Consider the following 26,007-nt stretch of genomic DNA (forward strand, 5'->3'; position numbering starts at 1 on the left):
ATGGAGAGGGACAAGAAGAGGAGGAGGAGGAGGGAGAGTGAGGTAGAGGGAGGAGCAGGGGGGAGTGAGATGTAGGTAGAGGGAGGAGGGAGAAGGAGGTAGAGGGAGGAAGAGGAGGAAGAGTCACTCTATAGCCACACAGAAAAGATGATATAAAGTAGGTAGAAAGGCAAAAAATTGATAATTGGATTGAGGAGTTTGAGACACAAGATGGGGTGCTGATTTGAAAGAATTCTGAGATTACCCAGATCTTCAAAACATACTCAAATACACAATATTCAGCAAAGACACCTGTATAGAGAATGCAGATGTTCTAGGGTTTGTGACAGAATTGTCAATCCCGAAGCTATCAGTAGGAGACAGGGAAGATCGAGAGTTTACAGTGGACGAAGTAGCTGAAGCCATCTCCCAAATGTAAAGTGGAAAAGCCTATGGTCATAACTGCCTGCCAACAGAGTTTTCAAACATTTGTCAGAGAAGTTGATAGACCATTTTTTGTTAATGCAAGAAGGGGCCAGGATGAAAGGATGCCTAACATTTGATTTGCAGATGGCTATGATTATACTGAAACACAGAGATGGTAAATAAACATGATGGAGCCTCAAAAAGGCTAATTTCACTATTGAATGGTGAAGCTTACATTTTTACTAAAATGTTGGCCAGTAATGGCGTATGATTGTGACTGAAAAGATTCATCCTGATCAGTTCAGATTCATGTCAAAAAGAGACATTTGACTTAAACTTACGAGGTACATTGGGTGTCTGGAACACATATGGGCATTCACAGAGTCAACAGTATTTCTTTCGTTGATAACAAACAAGGCCTTTGATTTATTCGGCTGCCTAACATCTTTGTTATTCTTGATAGATTAGGATTTGGCCCACGCTTCCTGTCACCGGTGCAACTGCTATACACTGAAACCTTCGCTAGGGTCAAGGTAAATGGTCCCGTCTGACCCTTCTGAGCTACAGTACAATTTTGTTGGATTTCCTTATTATGTACATTTAATACAAAACCAATAGATCGTTCTGAAAGAATAAACAACAACAGTAGTCATTAACTTTTTTTTTCTTACGTAGGGTACGTAACACACTTCAGTGTGACAATTAACATTACCTAAAGGGTTACCATTAACAAATTAAATGGTACTGAATTAAATGACATCAAAAGGATGGAAGTGCGAGTTGGTCATGCTAGGATTTGAATTCATGACTAGCAGATCCCAGAGGAGCTTTTGTTGTCTGGTTCATGCCAACTAATGCTGTTGATTGTTTATGATATAACCTCATTCTTTCAACAAAGCGTTGCCCAATGCTAATCATTTTCACTACTTCGCAGAGGAAGGCCCATTCATTTCCACCAAAACCTTGTCCATGGTTAAGCTGAGTACTGCAAGTGGGACCTTGCCACAGTAAGATGGTTATTCATTTAAGAATCTATGAATACTAGGCAAAGGATCTAGTTGAAGTGGAATACATGTCACAAGCATACAAATTGCTGCTCCTCCCTCATCACAAATCTACCATGTAGCCTATTAACCAACCATCAAAACCAGCAATTAGCCATTGACTTTGAGTTTAGACAAAACACTGGACAGTGCAACTTGCATAGCTCTGAATCCTTCCCTTCTTTCAAAAAAACAAATGTGTGTTATGTTCCACCTCTCTGTGATTTCCGCAATGTCTAACATAATTTTAAAAAGATGAGCCTGTACTCTTTAGCTTTGCAAAATACATTTGATTAGTTATTAGGGCCTGAAGCATGCCTCTTCTTCTAGCCAGAATTAATTTTCAGTTCTGTTAACCCAACATTCAGGTTAACCGAGGATAGTGGTGATGTAGGCTTCCAAAAAACAGTACATGATCATCATGCATAAATCCTTTTTCAGCAGCAACACTTTCTTCTAAAAGACAGACAGGCCTTTTTCTCAATGGCAGCTAATGAGTGCACTCAGTGCCAACTCCCTCAGTTCCCTGTTATGGCACAGCAAAGAACAGTACTAATGCAGTTATTGACACCTTCTAGTATGTTGCTTTCTTGGATATTCTAGAGGTATGGATGATCATGGAAAAAGCAACACAGGTTTTAAATGTGATGCCTTTTGCTAAATCAACTTCTTAAGAGTTTTTAAAAAAAACCAAAATGGATTGATTACAAATATTTTAAGCCTCTTTTAGGCACAGCTTCTTAGGTTATTGAAGCTGTAATGTGGGGGGACTGAGTGCCATAAGCTAGGACAGCAATACCTCATTCGATATTATGCAATTTTTCCCTGGTAGGGGCACAAAGCATACTAGGAACAGTATAGCAGAATTATTATAAGCCAAAACTATGGCTCTCTCAGATAAGGTCCCAATGTTGATAAATACGCAACCACTCTGGAAAAGGAGTTCAAGCTGACAGGCCAGAATCGCATTTGCATCATCTTCTAGTTGGGAAGAGTGGCAACCTAATCCTATCTTAAGAAAGAACACTGGAGAAGACATGAGAAATGCTAGGACTGCCACAACAATCTACTGGGAAAGAAAAAGGGCAGGACCCAGCTAAAAAGGGGGTGGACCTGTACCCCCTGTTTTTCCCCTCTAGCCAATGCCCAGTCTGAGGAAGAAATAGACAGCCAAAGCCACACTCAGGTCAGCAGTCCCCTAACATCCTGCCTCCCCAGGGGAGCGACTGGAACACCCAGGGGTATATATAAAACGCAGAGGAAGAGAATGAACTTCAGTGAGTTACTGGAGCTGAAAGACCTACCCCTACATATGCTATCTCACTTTTATGCAGCAGGCAAATGGATCTGTAGGGGGTAAGAAGGGGTGGGACAGTAGACAAGACTGCAAACCCTTACCAGGGACTTTGTGTATTAAAAGGGATGGAAGTCGCTGTAGCAGAAGGACCCATTCTGAATTGTAGTAAAAGTATCCCTATCTGGACGAATTCTAAAAGGGAAACGAAGATATCATTCTAGCCCAAGGTTTGATAATGTTCTTCACCTTACTGTCATGATGCTAATATCTATACTGTAAAGGGATATATAATGTGTGAGAAATCAAGAGAAACTATATATACTTTACCTATAGTTCACTATCATTTTTGGCACCAAAGACTACTGAAGCACATTTGACTGCCTTGAAAATGCCACATTCCAAGCCATCGGTTTCAAGGCTAGAGATGCAAGATACAGAACACTAAACCAACATTTTGGTTGTTCTGGATAATATGATTGCTCTCTCAGCAGTGCTGCTACACCAAAGAAAGAGGAAGCAATAGTAATTTAACCACTCAGAGTCTTGCAAAAACAAACCAAGCCTAGTTATGCCAGGAGAGCAAATTGTACATGAAAACTTCTTTTCCTACAGACATCTAAACAATGTGAGTGTTGTGAAGTGTTAAACTCTCCACAATCGGAAAAGACTGTAGAGTTTACAATCCTTTAGTACTCTCTTCTCTGTTCTTTACACGCTGGACTGTGTTCTTCAGGCCTTGCAGGTAGCTGGCTCTCATCTAGGAGAATTTGTTTTCAGTGCAAAGGTTTTTCTCTTTATCACAAATGCGCACATCGCCCAAAATCAGGGGATCTTAAAATGTATCCAAGAGGGAACTTTTTTCAATACTATTCCCATTGATTTCAAATTTTCAGAAATTTTCCCCAAAGCCTCTTCAGCAGAATGAGAAGCTCCTCAAGGATGCAATAAAAGATACCAGAAAACTCTAAAATCATGTACTTCTACTTCAGTTACTTAATCTTGCCCAAGTAATTCGTGTTATACTATTTCTAGCTATTTACGATATCACATAGTTTGTGGAGACCTTCCAAGTAATGGCTCTGACCAAGTTTTTGGAAGCATTGCAGGTGGGAGATTGGGGGAGCCTGACAGGCTGCAAGATACTTCCGTTTTTACTGCCATCGAGACAACAGCATGAGCAATACCTCAGAATTGCAACAGTGTGTGTATAGGGGTACTACCAATACAAATGCTTACCTTTTTGTCTAAATGCTACTTGAAGTGCATTCATCTTTTTCTATGCATCGCTTATCAGTACTCCAATATTTAGACTGCTGCTTTGTCAGGGCAGCCTCTGGCCAACACTTTAAGAACTTCACTCTGTGCAATACTCTACATACAGAACCGTGTGTATTCGAAGAATATTAAAAGTCCCACTTAGCCCCTTTGCAACAGATGACGTTTGTAGTGGCACTGAAAAATACCTCCGTAGGTCTAGCACTAATACAAACAGATGGGATTTTGAATCATTACAATTCATTATGCGCACATGCTTGATGAATCTGAAGAATTCCGTGCCATTGAAGTAGTTTCTCTTGCAAGAATGAGAATGGAAATTTGTCATCATTATCTCAGTACCACGAGATCAGCTGAGAAAACTTATTCACATAAGATATCATTATTTATTTATAGCATTTATAAAGTGCTCAATTACCCCCAAAGTGATATCCCATCGCTAGACAACCTACCTACCCAAACTCCCCACCAACAACCAAAATACAGAGAAAATCAAGAGAAAAAAACAACCAAATTTTCAAAAGATCAGTTGTAAAGCACAGATAAAGAGGGAAGGCATTCCTGTGGAAAGCATCAAATAGGTGACACAGCAACCACCCATATATGTTAACAGTCAAGTGCTGGTCTGGAATTCCTCCATCACAAATGGAGCCACTTAAGAAGCTCCAGTCCTTTTGGATGACTGTCACCAAAGATTTTTGCCGTCCCCTGAAGAAAATCAACTTTTGGTTCTATCATCCGAAGCACAGACTTCAGACTACACCAACCACGCTGCTGCATTTCAACTATCTGGATCTCAAGGCAACCCTTCTGAGTTTTTATTCAACACCTCAGACAATAAAATTACTACACCTTCACCCTCCCTCAGTGTAAGAGCCAGATCTATGAAAAACAAGTGTAAGCACATCTCAGCATTTCTGTAAACAGCTCTTTCGCCATGGGGAAAAGCTATAAAATGTTCTTCTTGGAAGCATCAGAAAGGCAAAAGGCGAAGATTTTGCTACTGGGCTCCTTTATTTTTTTTGAGTCAGAATTATTCAGATCTCAGACCGCAATGACAATCCCAAAAGAATACATAATAATAATCATACTTATATCCAACCCAGTATAATCTAACAGGTAAACAGGTATAAAAGTATCATAGTGACAGTAAAGTACTGGGAGATATACAGCATAAGACAGACAAAAGACAAAAAAGAAACAATACGTACATTCAGGCTACATGGGGCCGTAGGCATTCCACTACCTCAATCTACAAATCCCAGCTAAACCGTGCCCAAATTCTGTCGAACCTCATAAATGATGGGACAGCCCTTATTTTGTCCAAAGCCTGTTTAGGCGTTGTTTATTTGCTAAATAGTTGCCCACCATTCAGCAGCCCATGGAGTGGCTACCAAAACCCACAATCTAGCGATATAAAGTCTGGCCGAAACTATAAGTATAGGCAATAGTTGTCTTAACCCAGAATAAAACTCCATTCTGTAGCCGAGCATTATTTCTTCAGAAGTTAACTAGAGTACGAATCTAAGACTCGCAGTAGCCAGTTTAAACACTTCCTCCCAATATACCTTAAGGGCAGGGGCATGCATATAACATATGCAAAATATCTGCTGCTTGACACCAGCCCTTAGGGCACCTAGTGTTGTTCGGATACAGATTCACACACCACCTCATACATTTTTCTGCCATATAATACAACATACAAACAGTTTTAAATTGCTTTAATTTTAGCTTGACAGAGTGCACAGCTGCCTCCACCGTATATTTCCAATGGAAGCACCTCCTGAGAGAGCACTTTGATTCCATTTGTCTGCCAAGCGAGTACTGTCATCGCTCCTATGCTCACTTTGCCCTAGACGGATACTGATGTTCAGTGATTTTCGACTAGCTTTGAGGATAATTGTCAAGATCGCAGGAGCTTCCAATTTTAATAATATCTTGCCTTCTGTATGAAAATAGTCCCTCAGCTGTAAGTATTTTAAACAGTGTTCACACGGGAGATTAAACTCAGTTTGCAGCTCAGTGAAGGGAGGGAAATTCATTCATATCAAACAACTGCCCAACCATCAAAATGCCTTGTCTATGCAAGGCTTTACAGGCATGATCGCAGAACACGGCAGGAAGGGCCGGAATATCCCACAGGAGTGTGCTTCATGGATTAGCTTTACAGAGTATTTGGCACAGAGTTCTCGCCAAATAGGTAAAGTGCCCCGAACAAACTTAAACCTTACCTGCTTGTAGTAATTGGGCTCTGTGATTCTGTAGAAGAAAAGCCTACTCTCGGGCCCCAATGGTAAATAGTACCCAAGCACGAGTGATTCAGATTCAACAGGAGCAAGCAGATTGCGCAAGCGACCTGCAAAGCTGCCCAGAAATGTAATTTAAAATCTGGCATCTGTGGACCCGATTGCCTAAAACGGTAGCTTTAATAAACTAATGGAGCGCCTTGCACGCCTGTACCCTCAGACTACTTACTATGCCTTCTAGCTTCTTAGAATAAGTATTTGGAACCCTTAGCAGTATAGAACGATAAAGATACAAGAATTTAGGGAGAATATTCATCTTTATATTGTTGCAACAACAGATAATACTAATGGGTAATCTACTACAAGACCACAATTTTAAAGTAGCAGTCTGAAACAGTGGCTCATTAAAAATGTTATCAATCTTAGCACTTAGTTTGTCTCCCAGATACATAGCTGTATACCTGACACTGGGAAATTTATAGCTAGATACCAACCCAAATTTTTCAGCCTACTCTACTATACAGCTCATAGATAGATAGATATCTTTATTGTTTGATTAATTAAAATCTTACAATAGAACAAATTCATACAATAATCCATTACATGCACTTTAAATAGTAACAAATCCTTAAATTCAATACATCTTTTAGTGTTTACAATAAAATTCATACATTTAAAACTTTAAAAAGAAAATATATACAATCTTAGTGTCCTGTTGCTTACTCTTCGAGTTTTTTCCATACTTTCAGTAAAAATTTTACCAGAGCGGAGTTCATAACTATATCATCTGAGGAGAGACATCGGATCAATGCCTGTCTACATGTCCTTATCCCTCTTTCATTAAATAATCTCTTTAAAATAGTAACTCTTTCATTTTTTAATTCAGGACAGAGACATAATAGTTGAGTAATGTTTTCTTCCCCAGATTTACACAGCCTGCATAGAGTATCGGTTCCGAGTTTTTTCCAAGGTGGTGCATGGGATAAGCCCGGGAGTACGCCAAATCTAGCATTGATAAAAATGTGTTTGTTTTTCTGCGACCATGCCGTATCAAGGTATTGCTGTACCATCTTTTTTGAGAAACCATTTATGATAGGCCAAGCGTGTTTTCTTTTAGTAAAGGCGGCTTTGTCACTTATCATCGATAAGTGATCTGTAATTTTATTAATAACTTTCTTAAATGATTCCTGGGTGATGGTCGAATCCCATATCGGCCTAACCTCAAATTCTTCTAACGCCGCTTCCAAATATTTCCAGGTGGATGATTTAGTATTTCCATTAGTTTCTTTCCACAGTAACTGGGACATTAAATTTCCTTGGTCATTTTTTATTCTGTTCCAGACTTTAATTGCATAACCTTTTCGTGCATACAGCTGGTTATTAAGACCGAATTCCAGCCTTACCTGTGCTTGCGATGCATTATTCGGCAAATGAAAAAGAGTTTTGAGTGTTTTTGAAATAGCATTGTTAATAATAACTGCGTCTTTTCCATTTAAGGCCTCGCTGCCATATGTTAAAGAAGGTAGCAGTTTGGCCGATATTACCTTTAGGAAAGGACGGTAAGTTAGGTCGCTAATTGATTTTTGGATAGTCCTAAATGCAGCTATCAAAGCATTTGTTTTCCTATAAATTTCAAGCTTCTGCGGGAGAAAATTTCCATTATCGTTGAATAGAACACCCAAATATCTATAGGTATCGACTTGTTCTAATTGCTGTTTTCCCAAAAACCATTTATATTTATATTTTCGTCTTGTATTATTTGAGATCACCAGCACTTTAGATTTTGTTGCAAGCCCACTTTTGTATTGCTTAAAAGAACGACATCGTCAAATATGAAAATGGCAATAAAAATAAGTTAAAAAAAAAAAAAAAAAGAAGAACGACATCGTCTGCGTATAATAAATTTGATATATGTTTATCTGCTAGTTTGGGTGGATGAGCGTTTATATTGTTCAATGCCTCCATCAAATCAACTAAAAACAGGTTAAATAATAATGGAGCCAGTACGCACCCCTGCTTTAAACCCCCTGTTGTCGGTATTTTGTTGGTAAGTGACCGACCATCTCCGATGCGCACTCTGGCCCAAGTATCTGTATATAAAAGACAAATCAGCTGTAATAATAGAGGTGGGATTCCTTGCATTCGTAACTTTTCCCACAATCGTTCTCTATCTACACAATCAAAAGCTGATTTAACATCAACAAAGCATAAGTACAGAGGTTGTGTTCTTAAATTTGCTTTGTCCATAAGTACCGATAACGCTAGGATGTTAGTAGTTGTTCCTAGACCTTTAATAAAACCTGTTCGGTTTGGAGGGAGAATATAATTATCCTTTACCCAGTCAGATAAGCTTGACAACAAAACCCCTGCGAACAGTTTTGCATCTGTATCCTGTAGTGTTATTAGACGGTAATTCTCCGGCAAGGCCCAATTTCCCTTTTAAAAATTGGAGATATTAGTGACCCTCTCCAAGATTCTGGTATTACCCCTGTTTGGAGTATTTCATTAAAAACCGTGGTTAGATGTTCTGCCCATATGACTGGATCCTCCTTATACAGTGCAAAAGGTATACCATTTGGGCCTGGTGCCCCCTCTTTTTGTTTTCTTATTAGCTTAGACACATGTTCTTGTGTTATTTCAATTTCGTTATCCTGTTCTGGGTTTGATGTTTCCTTCCTTTTGTATTTATTCTCACTTTTAGTTATACTGCAATTCGAGTTTAAATGGCGTACCAGAAAATTCACCCATTCAGTTTCAGTTAAAACTGATGCTACTATGGTTTTGTCTGGTCTTGTTAGACTATTTATCATTTTCCAGAACTCCCTTGAATTGGTTTGGTTACTAGCATAAAATATTTTTGTCCAAAGATCATTTTTAGCTATGGTTTTCTCATTCCAGATTAATTTCCTCAGGTTTTGATTTAGAGTCTTTATATTATCTTTTATTTCTTTTTTATTAGGAAACTTGCTCAGCTCTTTCCTGAGTTTATTTCGCAACCGTTTCATCTTGCGTACCGTATATGTTAAATTGATTTTAGTTTCCTTTTTTCCTGTTCGCATTAAATATTCATTTTTGGCTTCAGTAGGGGGGTGATGTTGGTTAACTAATTTGCGTGTAAAGCTTACCCACTGATCAATTACAGATATAGAAGTTTTTCCTAAAAAACATTCAGTAGCCAGTTTTTGTGCTAATGCACTGGTATGTTCTTTATTATTTGGTTTCCAAATTAATTTCCTATAATTGATTGTACCGACCTGTCCTTGCATTGACAAATACCGTTGATGTTTTGGTTTTGTAAATGTTGTCGTAATTATTTGCTGGCTATGATCGCTCTCCGGTAGCTTCCTTAGATAATACGAGGTAATGTTAAAAATATTCAATGATACCATCGTATAATCAATTCGTGATTTCGCATTATGAGTGTAGAATGACCATGCTGGAGGTGAGTCAGTCAATAGTCTCCCATTGAGTATTCGTAAGCCCAAGGCTTCAATATCCTTCACAAGATTTAGGCCTGTTTTAGTTTGACTGGACTTAGTTGTCGTTTCGGATACCTGGGCGGGAATAAGCCATTGTAGGTCTTGTGACTGAGTGATATCATCTCTTGTGAATGGTACTAACAAATTTAAATTATAGTCTCCTGAAACTATAAAGTCCACAAAGGGATCATCAACGATCTGTTCCAGTAGGTAACTGGTAAGGGTAGCACACATAGTCTTCCTTGAATTAGCTGTGGGAGGAATATATATGTTAACCAGCTTTAGAGATTTGACATGATCATCCATTTTATATCTTAACGCTACTGTTTGAACATTACAATTGTTTGTAGCTATTTGTTCATGTTCTATTTTTAGATCAATTGAAATAAATATTGCTAGGCCGCCACATGGGCGACCATATTTGTGTTGTTTAATCGCAGGTTCAAAGTATCCTTTATATCCGTTCATGAAAAAGGGATCCATTGCCCATGTCTCTTGCAGAAGTATGATCTGATAAGGCTTAATTATTTGAGTTATGTTTTCTAACTTGTTACCTAATCCGTTTATATTCCATGACCAGATTGTTATAGTATCACTGTCAATGCATCGTTTTTCCGAGGTATTTTGTTGACTATTTTGTCACTGGTTGTTGTTCCTGTGCAAAGACATTGTTATCCATTTCTCATTTATCCCTCTACCCTTCTCAATTTCTTTATCAATCGGTAGGTTTTCTGCCTCTCTGTTTAATTTTCTTAACAGATTCTTTAGTATGGAGAAGGCTGGGGCACCCTTTTTTCCTTATCACATTCTAGCATTTTTTCTGCTTTTATCAGTGGCGTTGGATATTCCTTTGGAGCAACTTTACTAATTACTATTCCCCATCTTCGAAAAATGTCTTGTTCTTTCATAATTTGTTCCATAACAGACGGTGATGTTACAGTTATTATTGTTAGTGGCAGCGAACTTTTAGGGTTTTGTAAAAAACCTACACATTCAATATCATTGGTTGACAAATTAGCTAATGTTGGAACTGATTTGAAGAGGCAAAGAAGGGTGCCCCTGTTCAACATATCTTGCTGCCCTCGGGACTCATATAGTGGTTTAAAAATTAGCTGTTCTAGCCTTTGAACTAGCGGCTCCTTCATGATATAATTTGATGGTTCATACTGAACTTTATTTATAATTCGCTTGTTCTTACCGCATTTTACTATAACTAAGTGGTCTCGTTTTGGTATACGGGTATTGTCCTCCATTTGGTCTACTACTTCTATTTGTACCTCAGGGTCTTGGTTAGCTTTATTGTTTGGTTGTACCCAACTTGGAAAGGGTTGATCGCATGGTAATTGTTTTGAAGTCAAGTCTGAATTCAAAGTTATATTATAGACCCCTTGAGACGTTTTTTGCGTTCTAATGCCACTATTTAATTGTTTTACATCCGTTTTCACTAGAGGATCTTTACTTTTTTCAGAGTTTTGCGAACTCGTTGTTTGTTCTCCCTTTATTTGTGATCTTCCTTCGGTATCCACCCTAGCCCCTTTTCCCACGCAACCATTTCCCTGTTTGTCATGAATTATCTCCTCTAATGGGATATTTTTCCTCGCCTCAGCAGGTTCATCAGTGAAAGGTTCGACAGTATCGCTTGAGGTTACTTCGCCTATTTGTGTATTTCCTTTTTGAGGTTTCTGACAATTCAAGTGTTTGCCTGATTTTGCAAAGATATCAAAATATTGCGTATTTGATTGAATTCGACTGGTCCCTACCCGTGTCGACTTTTTGTTTTCCAATTGATTCCTCTAAATGGATTTTTTCCTTATAAGACGTATTATGTGACAGTCGCTCCTGGGAGAGTGACTGTATTAAGTGCTCTGGCTTAACTTTATGTCTTGCTTTTCTTAGTTTTTTGTCATTATAAATGATGATGTCAAGTCCACTTCTTTATCCTCTTGTTCATCATGTAACTCTACCACAGACTGATCAGATATACGCCTTCTATTTGTTTATTATTCTTCCATTGGTTATTTGAGCTTTTTGGGGGGCATGCTTGGCCCTTAGCGTCTAAACCAATTTCAGCGGTTAAATCCTTCATTTTTTTTGACGCATTTTCCGCTATTGGGCCCATACCTTCCTTTTTTATTAATTTCTTATCTCCATTCAGTTGAAGGCTTGCCTTGACATCTTCCAATATGGTGTTAATAACTTCGGGTATTGTTGTTAATTTATTGATTATTGGTGCACAAGAACATTCCAGATAGGTAGTTGGTTTATCTGTTTGAGCTCTATTTAGCAGACTATTTAGTTCAGCTAGTTTGTGATCTATTCCTGCCACCACCTTTGCCATTGTTCCCAGTATTTCAATTTGAACATCCATTTTGTTCGATTGAAGTGACAGTGCTTCAATAGTAAGTGATGAGGTTTGGTAAAAAATATCCCAAATAGATCCCAAATCCTGATTTTCTGTAGTTTTAGTATTTTTGTCCTACTGAAGTTCTTGCTTGGTGTTAAACTATATTTTTTTGAAAATTTCTATTGTCCTGATCAGGTTGTGTTGATTCCGATTTTTTTCCTATACTAGTAACTTGTATTATTTCTTCGTTTGTTTTTAGTGTTTCTTGTTGGCTGGATAATGATTTAGGTGAGTCTTTCGTTTGTGTGCTCTGATCTATAGAGTATGTTTCCAAGTTTGTAGTTTCATCATTATCTAAGAACATTATTGCTTCTCGCGGGAAAGAGACACATCCTTTTTTCCTAATTTCACATTCCTGGGTCGAATCATCCAGATATTAACTTTTATCACCTATCTTCTGATTATCAGGTATCATGACCCTACTTTGGACCATATTTTTTCTTATTTCAATTTTGGCCTCTATAGGTAGCCTAGGTGATATTATTGTATTTCCAGCTTTTGTGATCTTTTCTTCCAGTGACAACTCAATTTTTGATGCATCACCTATATTCCCTAGGTTTAGATCGTTTTTGCATGGTGATATTATGCATAGTAGTTCAAGATCGCTGATTTAAGTAGATGTTTGATCTGTTGGTTGCATTGATTGCACTGGCATATTACGCTCTACATCCACATTATATGTTTTTTTGTCAAGTTCTTGGTTTCGACTTTCCCCACAAGATTGGGTAGTTACTCTCAAATTAGAAGTTGGCTTAATTGGTGTCTGTAGTTTTTTTATTTCAGGTCCGATTTGACTTGACATCATAGCCCCCGTCGGGTCTTTAAAAAAAATCAAATTTATGAGGGATTTTTAAGGACTTCTCAAACATCCGCGCTATTGGCGATATTAGCATCTGGTTCATATCTTTTGTTTGCGCTTTGGCTTTTTTTTATGCTCCTGATGCCTGAGTTTTCCGTGAGCGTCGTATTGTAGGGCCAGATGCCCTCTCCCTTCCTGAGCGCATTCTTGGTATCGTTTATAAATTCTCAAAAATAATATCAACCTCTTTATGGGTTCTTGTTGGGCGCCTGCTTGGACACACCCCACTCCGCACAGCCCAACCCAACACAACTCAATATGATCCTCCCGAAGCAATTTGACCCCTAAGTTACTCCACCAATTTATCGGCTCCTTTAATGGCCAGGGCGATGAGCGTGCGTTTGATAGGTTTTAAAGTTATTCAAAGTTATTCCTAGATATTCCTAGTTATTTTTTATTTTTTTTGTTCCAATCAAAAGTATAACTGCGCTTCTGCAGTTCCCCTTATAAGCTCCTTACAACTTCTATATACGACCCCTAAATAACTCTATGTAAGCCTGGGCAGCAGACAGGGTACAATTCACTTACCACATCACTAATGAAGACCAAAACCAATGCCAGCTCCTCCTCTTCCTCATATAGTCCTTCTCTACGGTGCTGCAATGCTGCGGAGGCTGATGCTATAATACCAGATGTGATTCGCAGTTTGTCGCCCTCTTCCACCTCCGTAGATTACGCAATAAAGCTGTTAGCGCCAATACTGCTTTGTCCCACGCAATCCCGGGTTTTGCGAACTCCCGGGTTCACTCCACAAAGCCCGGTCTGGAACTTAAACTCCATAGCAGAAGAAAGACTGGCCAAAAATGTCCCAGTGCGCCAGATAGGCCAAGTATAGATTGTTTGTCACCCAATCCTGCTCCTGGTCACTGTCAGTTGGCACTCAACTCTCAATTGGGGGGGGGCTTTTCTGTCTCTGTGCCTTCGTGCTTTTATGCCCTTTGTGCCCTTTTGACTTTGTGCTTATCTTGCTAGTCTCCACCACGTGACTATCTCCACGTGCTCCGCACCACCCCCACCACCACCACCACCACCTCCGCCTCCTCAATTGTCTCCGGTGCGAGGGGTGCGAGGGGCGCGGTATGGGCTGGACGACGCGTGAGGCCGCGGGATGCCGCGAGATGCCGCGGGATCCGCGATCACGCACAGCCGCTGCACACCGAGACCGGGACTGAGGATATGTCGAAGAGTCTCGCGTCTCGGAAGACAGCGCGGCAGTTCGTGCGGCTCGTGCGGTGTTTTCGCCCCAGGCAGTGACACTCCAGTGCAGGGGAGGCAAAACCTGAGGCGAGGCAGAGGCCGGCAACAACAGCTCATAGCAATTCGTGGCTCCACGGAGAATACTGCTGCATCGTCATCATATGCACAGCCCTTCAATTCGCAGTTACCGGAAACCATGGGTCGAATCGTAATAATATTCTGCAATGAATGCAAGAAAGGCTCTATATAAAGTGCGAACAAAAGAGGAAAATGCGCGTCCCCCACTTAGTCCTAAAGGCCGATGAGGATAAACCAGCATATAACAGCTTAGCTAAAGGGGAGTTATACAAAGCCTGCACCCATTTGTGAAATCTGTCGCCTATCCCCATAACCCGCATTATTTTCCAGGCTACTCCATCAAAAGTCTTCTCGGCGTCTAATAAAATCATAGCAAGTTTTGTACCCATCCTCTCTGCTACATCAAAAACGGCAATTGCAGTGTTGATATGGCTAGTCGTATCCTTGCCAGGTATAAAGCCATGCTGTTTTTTAGAGACTAAATCAGGTAGAAGAGGGGCCAACCGCATGGCTAGCACTGCAACAAAAATCTTGGCATCTGCATGAATAAGAGAGATGAGTCAATACGATCCCATCTCTTCTGGTGGCTTGCCCTTTTTCACAAATATTGCTACATTGGTCATGTTCCAGGTGTCAGGGACTTAGCGTGTCTGTTACTCTTAAGAGTAGAGAAATTATATCTTTAAATGTTTTGTAAAATTCTAAAGGTATTGAGTCTTAACCTGCTGCTTTACCCAAAGGAAAAGCAAAGATAGCAGCCTTTAACTCCCAAGCAGTGATATACAACTGCAACAATTCTGTCTGGGATTCCTCTACCTTCGGCAGCCTACTGCCTTCAACATAAGTCGTTACTTCCAACATGCAAGAAGGAGAACGCTGTTTCTATAATTCTTAATAAAACAAGGAAAACTGCTCAGCGTTACCTTGGGGTAAAGTATAAACCAAACCATATCAACCTTTTATGCTCAGAAGAAAGAACTGAGCCCTTCTATCCAAAATCTGATGAGCCAGTACTCGCCCAACCTGGTCCCCATATTCGTACTGGTGAGCTTTGTTTTTAGAGTAAGTGGCAGCATTTTTTCCGTAAAGTGTTGACCTAATTGGGATCGCTTGTTGATAACCTGAACATACTGAGCTTGTTCGTCAGAACACCTAGCCCAAATGCCTGCTGCATGTGAAATTTCTAACTTCAAAATCACCAGGGCCAACTGATTAACATTATTCTGCATACCCCTATTTTGCATATGAATAAACGGTGCAGTGATGCCCATTATATAAGCTTTCATAGTATCCCAGTCTACAAAAGGTGTAACAGTACCAATGTTATACTCCAGAAACCCGGTGAGGGTACTGACAATAACCTTACAGTATTCTGAATTAGTAAGAAGATGTCTAGGAAACAAAAACTGAGGCCGACAGCCCCCCACTCCTGATAAGCTCATGTATAAAATTATAGGATTATGGTTCGAAGAAACCTTAGGGCAGACTTCCATTTCGACTTCTCCAAGAATTCCCCACTTGATAAAGATCATATATAACCGCGAATAATGCTTGCGAGGAAACAAATAATACGCATACCCGGGCAGAGCAGGATACAGTGTCCTCCAGACATCCATAAGCCCATGCAACCGAATGATCTCAGATATCGCTGCCCCAGTTTTAAACATTTCTGGAGAAGCAAGATGATTAGTTGAATCTATGGCATAATCAATAATACAATTGAAGTCTCCCATTGACAACATTTCACTGGTCCAATCTAACAATTCCATACTAAGCGTAGGAAACATCTCAGGGTCGTCTACATTCGGCCCATAGACCGCACATATAACAAGTTTCTGGACGTGCACCATCAGTTGAGCAATCACCCATCTACCCCCACCAACAGATGCCACCCTCAGTGCCTTATATTCCAAGCTTTTTGCTAACAGTATACCAACCCCTCATACAGAAGCCATTTATGTTTTATGTAATACTGATTTATAACCCAATTGTTTAGTCAAATGCCGATCTCTGTAAGCCAAATGTGTTTCTGTTAACGCGATTATATGTGGATTATACACTCTTATGTCCTCCTGTACCAGACTTTGTTTATTGGAGGAATTCAGGCTAGATGCTTTCCAGCACATACACTTGAGTCTATTCATTATAGCGTTGATTCCACCCTTATCCATACCACCCAGCCCTGCACCATCATGCACATGTATGCATCCATTGTATTGTAATTCATCCTCTGATTAATCAGATTATTCTGACTATTCTCCTCTTCTTTTAAACCCCCCAACTGACGGATGATAACCTTGGATTTATGTGTCTTGACAGGGTGCCCATACTCCACCCGTACCAACCCTGGTCTGCCACAATACCCCCCCCCCCGTTCCTGGCTAGGGAAACCTCCCCCACCCTTAGGTTTTTGACGCACAAAAACAGCCCCAAGAGAACCCCACTGCCCCCACAAGCAACCGTTGAACGCCCAAATTACACTGTGACTCATAAAGTTAGAATAAGTGCAAAAGAGAAGAATGCAAAAAATGCTACAGCTCAAAGACGGAAGGTGTGAGCAGCCATACCCATGCTGTTTCAAAGAGTGACATATCTTAGAAAAGTGCATAGCAAGAACGCATCATGAATAATATTTTAATTGTCAAGGGCTCCATCACTTGGCTGACCCTTGAACATTTTTAATAGCTGCTGTCGCTTTTTGTTCAGTAGAGCACATCTGAATCCGCTTGTTATGGATTATCTCACTGGTTTCTGTAAAAAATAAACTAGTGCACCTGCTGCCTTAACAGGATTAATCAGTTGACGCGATTTTCATCGCCTGCCCATGGTGGGTTTGCTACAGTCAGGACAAACAAAAATTTACACATTGTCTACAGCAATCGGTGGAGAACAACGGGCCTTCTTTGAAATCACCTGTCTCAATAAAAGATTACCTACATAGACAAGGAATGGATGAGGATGGGCAGAACGTGAGTTAGAAGTGGACCTACTGCCAGCTTGATTTGTGGGCAGCCGATTTGCCCGTTGTATCTGCGAGTCCATTTCGAAGTCCATGAGATTGGGAAAGGCTTTGCCACACAGCTGTACTATATACTATCTAGGGTCAGCACCCTCTTTCCCTTCAGGAATAGCAAAAACTCACAAGTTATTCCTCCTTTGGTGATTTTCAAGATCTTCGAGTTTGAACTGAGCCAGAGTCAACTGTTCGTTATGATCTTTAACAGATTTGGCAGTAACTGACTCAACTTCCTCTACAACCGCCACCGTTGCTGCAGTTCACCCAACTCTGTAGTCAAAGCTATTACTTTGCTAGTAATTCAGGTAATGAGTGCTGAATCACAGCATTGCCAGCTTTAGCTTGTGCAAAGCACTGCTGCGCTTCTACCTGCTGGGCCTGCAGGAACTACAATATTGTCAAAAGGGTTGGTTCCCGAGGATCGTCACCGGTCAGAGAGTCTTCTAGTATCCTAGGGGTCGAAAAAACTGGATGACTACCTGCGCAATATGGGCAAGTAACCGGAGGCGGGCTAGTGGTTGTGCCAGGCATGATGGCAGAGGTAAGTTCAAGGTCTTGATGCCCGCCCCCCTTTATTGACATATAAGCCGCCATATTAGCAATAAATAGGCGAGATACTATTGCTTCCACCTCGCCCTTTGACATTACCCAGTCACGCAGCGGGCTCCCCTTACAGTTGCCACTAGCTGCGCGGTTCTTAGTTCAACTGACCTTACTGTTACCAGGCTGGGATACCTTCAGCACACTGTTCTGCCTTTCAGGGTTCCCCTGGCTTGTAGACCGTCATCTGGTTACAGGTGAAATAGCCACTTCCTCAATAGGGTTTGGACTCACACCTATCCTTGAATCTGCCTCCACCTCCACTGTAGAGCAATCTGCCCTTAATGACACTAATGCTAGTGTTGCAGCTGTTGGGAGTAAAAGTCTATTACTGACTATAACATCATTAGATATTTGCAACATAATGGGAGCAGCTAGAGGCTCTGTCTCATTTGCATCAGATTCTCCCCCTAGCAGCAGGGTGATTGAACCGGGGGTATTCACAGTTCTATCCACTACATCTGCCGCCTCCACCTGAGCATCAGCCTCTGTACTTCCTGGAGATTCCAAAGCAAACTGATCTTCAGCTTCATTAACCTGGCTAGATGGTGGTTGTGAGACCATGGGGGATCTGTAACTGGGTGACACCTTTTTCTCTTTCACTGAAGCACAAGACATGTTTGGTGTGGGCCCTGGTCAGTTCCTGAAATATGAAAAGCTTGCATGGACGGCTGAGGGATCTTGACTTGTTTCCAACCGGCCCCTCCCTCCTCCCAAACATTAGAGACTATTCTACAATTGAGGGCCTCTGGGTACCCCATAACACATATGTATTGAGTCCTAAAGGGTGATGCTACCCTTGGAGATTCAAGGGGAAGTCTGACTGGATAATTGATATAGGGGCTCAGCTCATGGACGAGGCTTGAGATCGGGCATGTGAGCAGGCGCAAGCAGTCTCGCAAGATTTCAGTTTATACAATTAATTTTCTTACATCATATCTATCTTACTCCAGTGATCTTCAATAAGGGTTATGGAGAGATGAGTCCTGCGAGTCCCAGGTGTGGGGCATGGAGGGCCACTTTCTTGCATCTAACCTAGGATTGCCCCCTGTGCAGGATTACTGGAAGTCTGTGAGAAGTTGGCCTGGCATATGCTAGTTATAGCGGCCACCTTGCACCAGTCCAATTCAACTCTTATGGTAGATAGGTTTAAGACAACCTTTTAAAGAAAGCTATCCTAGTGGTAGCTGTGGAGAGCAGCCTTCAGGCTAAGTCTCAGAGGAATGTAAAGCAGCTTGTTTGACCTTATAATCTCTTGAATTACCAAATGAAAGGACACCACACAGGTATATATATCAAATATATATGTATTTATTTCTAGACACACTCTACTAATCTCTTTGAGATTAGAAGCCAGGAACAAATTCAAATATCAACGTTTCACAATAAGTTAAGCACAAATATGGCTAGGGCCCTAGGGGCGTACCAGACCATATACTAAAAAAGAGGTTTAGGAAAGTCGACTTGCAGAATGACAAGGCCTAGGGCCTGTAGAATCGCTGGGGCTTCACTACTACAGTGAAAGCAGGTAAGTAACAGACCCACGGGAGGCGCGTGCAGTGTGAGAACACAGATGCGGGTTCCCTATTGATTACAATGGAGCAAGTTGCGGTTAGATTTTTAAAGTTTTAGGGTACTTCGAGGAAGTCTACAAGCAAGCCACTTACAAGGTAAGTAATTCGAGAGCCAACACACACTAGGGCACCGGAGTGCACGAGTTACCTCACCCAGGGAAGCCGGGTGCATAGGTGTCTTTTGGTGTCTGGTCGCATCGCTGTTTTCTATGGAGACCAAAGAAGACTTGCTGCTTGCGGCGACTAAAGAAGTGTCCGGTGGAATCCAAGGCTGGATTCAAGACGTAGAAGACCTGAAAATTGAAGGGACAGTGTTCACAGTCACTTGCCAGTGACCCGGGGCCAAGAAGATGGATGCCCACGGATGTCGGGTGATTTCAGGTCGTCGAGGGTGTTTTTACTCTTCGCTCACGAGGTCCAGGAGAGATTGACGATGACCAGCAGCTGGATTTGGAGTGTCCCACGACGTCTGCAGTTGATGGCGGTGTCGGCAACCGGATTGGAGCCAACAAGCCTTGGCAAAAGCAAGTCTCATGCAGAGTTAAGAAAGTCGATGGTGCAGACCAGCAAGGTCTGAGGGACTTACCCAGCGAGGGTAAGTGAGGGCAGGTCTTGAGCAACCAGGGGGGCCCTTTGAGTCAATAAGAAAGTCTTCGGGGGACCCACTAGCCAACGGGCAAGGAATCGCGACGACGCCACTTGAGGAAATGCTTCACAGGAGCCCACGGTCACTCGGGACGTGGTAGGCCTCTGATTTTCGCTGCAAAACCTACTGGAGGCTTGGGCCACAAATGGTCCAAAGCACAAGTTCGTAGAACGTTGTGAGGGGGTTGCACTCGACAATAGTGCACGTTCCCAGGTATTGCAGTTCCTCGTCACTCGTGGGGTCCAGACGCCACAGCTTCGCTGGGGACTCAAAATGGCCGACGAGAGGTCAGGAAATCTGCTTCTGGGGCTGCAGGGACTTCGGACTCCGGCGGGAGCGGGAAAGTTTGCAACCGTTGTTTCAAGTTTTAGTGCCTGCCAAGCAGGGGAGTCACTCCTTGACTCCAAGGGAGATTCTTCCGTCTTCCAAAGGTAGTGAAACGTCGAAGGACCAGGATTCTTCTTGTAAAGCGTCGTCCAGGGTTATCTAACTTGCAATGGCAAAGTGTACCTATCTTATAGTGAAAGAAAGGGAGGGACTAGCTCTATGACCACTCCTCTAGGAGGGTCAGGGGTGTGGGTGGTTACACCCACTTCCCTTTGTCCAGTTTCGCGCCAGAGCAGGGGCTGGTAGCCCCTGAACCGGTATGAGCTGGCATATGCACAGAGGAGCCTACTGCTCCCCCAGTGCAGGACTTCAAAGCACTCTAGGAGTGCACCCACCCAGCTCCAATACACTAAATCCTGTCTGGAAGGTGGTGACACCTCCCTGTGACAGGATGCCTTTTGTTGGGCCTCCTCCACTGCGAGTTTCAGTCAGCAGCAGGAGGGCAGCCCAGTGTCTGTGCTGGTTGCATCCATTTTGTGATGCCAAGGCTCTTTCAGATTTCTACCGTGTTACCACAGTAGGTACATGTCATCCCCTCTAGAAGGGTGGGATCATACTCCCACACCAGTTACTGGTGTGGGGGTATGATTCCAAGATGTTTGACACCAAACACGACATGTTTTGATGCAGTCATTCCAAAGTTAGCATTAACCGGGAGGTTATAATGCACTTAAGAGTATATGGTTTAACCGCATCCACAAACAGCCACAGGGAATAGACCCTGCCAGCTGCAGAGGGGCCCTGCTCAGGCAGACGCACCCCCTCACATTGTAAACCAAGCACCCTGCCCTCAGGATTGATAGGGCCTGCCATAGGGGTGATTGATAGGTTTATATGTGTGTGTATGGTGAGATATAGGAACCTATACCTCTGTGAGGAGTGCTAACACTACCTCACCCAGGCTGCAGTAGCAGGCCTGAGGTGTCAGATTTAGTCTGCTTCCCAGGGGTGGCATAATACATGCTTCAGCCCCTGGTAGGCCTGTGAAGTACCTATGCCCTTGGTACCTAAGGTACCATATACTAGGGGCTCATAAGGTACCACAGTATCCAATCACTAGTGCATCTAATATGCACTCCAAGTCGTTTAGAGAGGACAGAGAGACTGGGGCCCTGATTAGCAGGGACCCATCCTGACTATAGCCAGAAATCAGTGTTAACATCAGAAAAAAAGTGGGGGCAACATAAGTGCAGATCCTACTCTCCTACAAAGTCTGTCTTTAATGCCTTGACAGCAGTACCAGGAGTCTCACTGGAGCTTAGGCTGCTGCAGGGTATGAAGGGATTGGTCCCTAAGAAGTAAGGAAGAAAGATGCAAAAAATTCCTGGATTTAGTGCTGGTGTTGGCTCGCAACACCAGATCGCATGGATGGTGAGATCTGCTAGTTGAGTAGCAGGAGTCCTCGGGTGCCTTATGGTGCAAAGATGTTAAGAATAGGCCCTGGCATAAGAGAGGCACATTAAGGTGTCTAGACGAGATAAGGTGTAGGAGGACCTGCAGGCATGGGTGGGGCTCCTAGATAGCTTTGTTGGAGGGGAAGAGGAGGTGGTGGGGGCTCCTAGAGTACCCACTGTGACCCCACCTGACACCAATTCTAGCGCAAGGGATCCAGGCGCTCTTCCGATGGGGTGCCCGTAGTTGTTTGGTGATTCTGCTGTTTTTGCATCGAAGTTGCGAGGGAGGAGGAGGGAGGCTGTCTGCCCACCATGAGTTGTCCTGCCTGTACTATGATGGATCCTTAGACTGGGTAAATCTGCTGTGAGTTGTGCAAGCTGATGTGCCATTGCTGTGTATTGAATGAAAATTTAATAAAGAAAGTAAAAAAAAAAAAGATTAAGAGAACAATATTGTGTGAGCCTACGAAGAGAAGATTAAGTAGAATATTTTGTAACACCTAATGGTAAGAGGTTATCTGCCTCTTTCGCAGGAACATTAGCACCTGTCCTGCCAAAAATCCATTGTGCTGTTTTGAAAACCATATAAAGAACAAAACAATACAATGAATAAGTGAATGTCCATTCCTGAAACATAATAATGGCAGCTTAATGAAACTTAAAACCAGCCAATTCACTTCTTGTGTCACAAGCAATATCCACCGTTCGGTCTGGCGCAAGAATGTCACTTTGTGGCATTAACAAAGTCCAGGCTGAAAAGGAGTACTCTTTCCAAATGATAAAAATTGCATGGGGTGTTCCTACAAAACAATCCTTGACTATGGTCTAGTGAACTATTGCTTGATCGTCTGTCTTTGCAAAGCCTAGCCAGTTCGAACAAAATAAGTACCACAACACTAGGTCATGATTGGAGTGAAACTAGCCTGATGACAGTCACCCACATGCGTTTGGACTTTGAAACACATTTGAATGTTTCCTTTACTTACAATTTAAAGGTGCCTGGACACGTCATCTGGCTGCCACTAAAGGTACAAGAGCAGCTCTGACTGTGACTATACAGTCATATAACAATCACCTTATTTAATCAAGTCCTTAACATGTAATGCCCCACAAAAACCAGTGCACTTGAAGAAATGCTGGGAGATGGGTTTAGGCCCCTTGGAAGACCTTTGGGAGCTCTAAGCTGCCCAAAACATTAAGGTCTCAATTTCTAGTTTAAGAGATGGAATAAAGGCAGTCAGGGTTGGTGAGGACTTTACATCCACCACTCTGCCTTTATTCCGCCATCCTTGCAGTGAACTCCACGGGTTTGTATGAACGACAGTCACAACAGTTCATAAGAAAGCTACTGAAAAGTTGGTTGTGAGTTCTTCATTGGTGATAGGTGCTTACAGCAAACTTTTCAAAGTTTTTACTTTTCCAAATACAAACTCCCAGTGATTCAACATCATGGGAGTTTTCTCCCACAGTGAGGGCATCATTTTGTATTTTATATATTTTTTCTGTCCCTCACCGCCAGGATGTTACTGGTGGCAAGGGCCAGTGGAAAAGAAGAAAGAAAAAAACAGTTGACTTCTTACTATATTACTCTAAATAAGGTCGATGGTTAGATAGCTTACTTCCAATGACCCATATTCCCTCAGGCCGTCATAGGAAGGTTTACTTCAACAAAAGTACATTTTACTCCATCAGCGTAAACCTGGCACCCGACTCAATACTGGGTAGGTGGACTGAGATTTTGATTAACAGGGTACTTTGTTGCGATGGAATACCATGTCCGCCAAAATATGGATTCAGAATGGAACACTAAAAGCTAGCACATAGAATATATTACACATAACCACAAATAAAGAAGTTTAGTAGGGCAGGAAACGACTGATGTCTTATTGTAGGTGAGTACCCCACGTGGGTACATTCTATCATATATTATGGTCAGGCCCAAGGCTTCACTCCTTCTGGCGGAAAGCCTTAAATGATATTTCGATAGTCTCTGCATTCTCTGTCCCCCTACAGGAGAAATCTATTCTGCTAGGGATTTGGGCTGACCATTCTTCTTAAGTATGTTAGAATATTGTGCAGCCTGGTGCTACAAATTGCTCACAGGGATATTGCTATATATAGTGAGCAAAGAGATACAGATGCCAGGACTCTGGTGCTCGGACATGGATTGGTGCATGGCAATGGAAAGGTCAATCTATAAAGTAAGAGGGCTTCCCTTGCATTCTTCAAAAATGTGGGGCTTTAGATCTGGCATTATGGGTAGGACTCCTAGGGGGAAGTGTGAGGTCTAAACACACTAAGTCACAATAGGCGATATGAGGCATAGCTCCCTGCCTCCCTGATGTTAAACCCAAATACATATTACCTCCTCTACATTGTTGACAAGATTTGTTGTTTTGTTGGCAATCCAGACCTTCTATGCTGGTGTTGCTGAGCAACTACAGGATTGCTATTGCTACATCATTTCCTTGTGTTCCATGAAAACAAAAAAATCTATAAAATCTTTTGGAAAAAAACATTTTCTTTGCATAGTTTAAACAATAAGTTGTGCTCATGAAAAATGTTCCAAGTTTTCGGTTAAAAAATTAAATGCAGGTGCTGTTTATGCAACTGTCATCTGGGTGTGTTTCATCAGAGGAAACAACTGGAATGTGCTTGTATAATGAACTGAAAAGTCACAATTTTTTGGTGGTCTTTCAATTAAACTGACTAAAGAATTTTATAATTTTCAAGAGAAACTTGAGTTACTTACATAATAAATGTTCTAGGCAAAAGGAGCAGTCACACGCTTACGAAAGATCATGAACGAAAAATGCATTCCTGAATTAGGTTCTGTTTTACAATCCCTGATTCTCAAGAAACATAAATATAAATGACCTGTAGTATATGTCACTTGATGAACACATGGGCTTGATTGCTTGAATGAAGAAATACCACCAATGACCTCTGGAAGGTCGAATACAGTCACTTGTAGATGTGGGTACATATCCACTAGTTTATAGGCCAAAGTTCCTGTACAACCTAAAATTAAAAAAATGCATAATTTGAAACGCAGAATGGTCCATGTTACATGTAAATCATCTTTGAACGTGAACTGTCAATGCAATTATGAAAAATATGTTATTTATACAATTGGCTAAAGTTCCTTATTATAGCAAAAACAAATTACTTACCTAAAACCATAAATCTGGGGAGCTTTTGTTCGTCTATGCAGATTATCCCGCTTCATCCTATATAAAACTACTGACATGAGGAGGCTCTTTGTATGAAGCAAATACATTGCTAGTTCATGGTTTAATGTAAAATACCCCATTACACTGAAGGGTCAATACTCTGATGTAGCAACAACAGAACCTACCCCTACCTAGAATAAAACTACATTGATGTAAATATGTCCAAATCACTGAATTTAGAGTATTTTAATTAAGGGTAATGAGTATTTTAAAATTAGTGTCTAAAATACAATAAGATGCGTGATTTTAAATTAAGTAAGGGTAAGTATTAGGTTTATGGTAATGATAATTACATGATATGTATTTTAATTTACATTGATTAAAGGTTAGGGTTATGGTGAGGTTAAGCTTTTGAATTTTAATTAAATTCGTTGATAAGGTTGATAATGGCAACATGAATTCAGACAAATGAAAAGTAGAGTTTTAAGGAACTTCCTGAATCGGAAGTAGTTTGCCCAAGCTGTGAACTGGAGATACAGGCCTTTCCCCAGATTAGGGTCAAGCCCTCCTAAAGAATGGCTGCCATAATTTCCCTGCTTTGCTCAGCATTTAGGAATCAACGTGGAGAAGCTGAACAAAGGCTCCTTGATTGGAAGTAGCGTGGAACCACTTTCTGCAGATATGCCACTTCATTTGCCCGGAGAACACCCAATTTTGGTATAAAGTAATAAATACATTTATGACTTCTAACTGGATACAACTGAAATGATCCCAATGGCATGCTTACTTGGGAAATCAGCAGGGTTGACTATAAACAGGATGAAGAAGAACATGGTTCCGTTAGATCTCTCATTAGTTAAATGGAGACTGGCGATTAAATGGGTCAGTGCAATTGTGCCGTGTGGACAAGAAAGCGGCTGACAGATTTGGATGA

At 41.5% G+C, this 26,007-nt stretch overlaps 1 protein-coding gene across 1 annotated transcript in view; it reads right to left on the bottom strand.

Annotated features, from left to right (window-relative positions):
* The window catches only part of ASMTL (acetylserotonin O-methyltransferase like), a 296,820-nt gene that overhangs the window by 45,425 nt on the left and 225,388 nt on the right, over nt 1-26,007 (bottom strand). The window contains exon 12 of the mRNA XM_085622689.1: nt 24,778-24,921. Within this exon, the coding sequence (XP_085478815.1) occupies nt 24,778-24,921 (144 nt within the window). The remainder of the gene's footprint in view (nt 1-24,777; nt 24,922-26,007) is intronic.

The sequence above is a fragment of the Triturus cristatus genome, chromosome 8 (assembly GCF_964204655.1).
Source record: "Triturus cristatus chromosome 8, aTriCri1.1, whole genome shotgun sequence".
Lineage (NCBI taxonomy): Eukaryota > Metazoa > Chordata > Amphibia > Caudata > Salamandridae > Triturus > Triturus cristatus.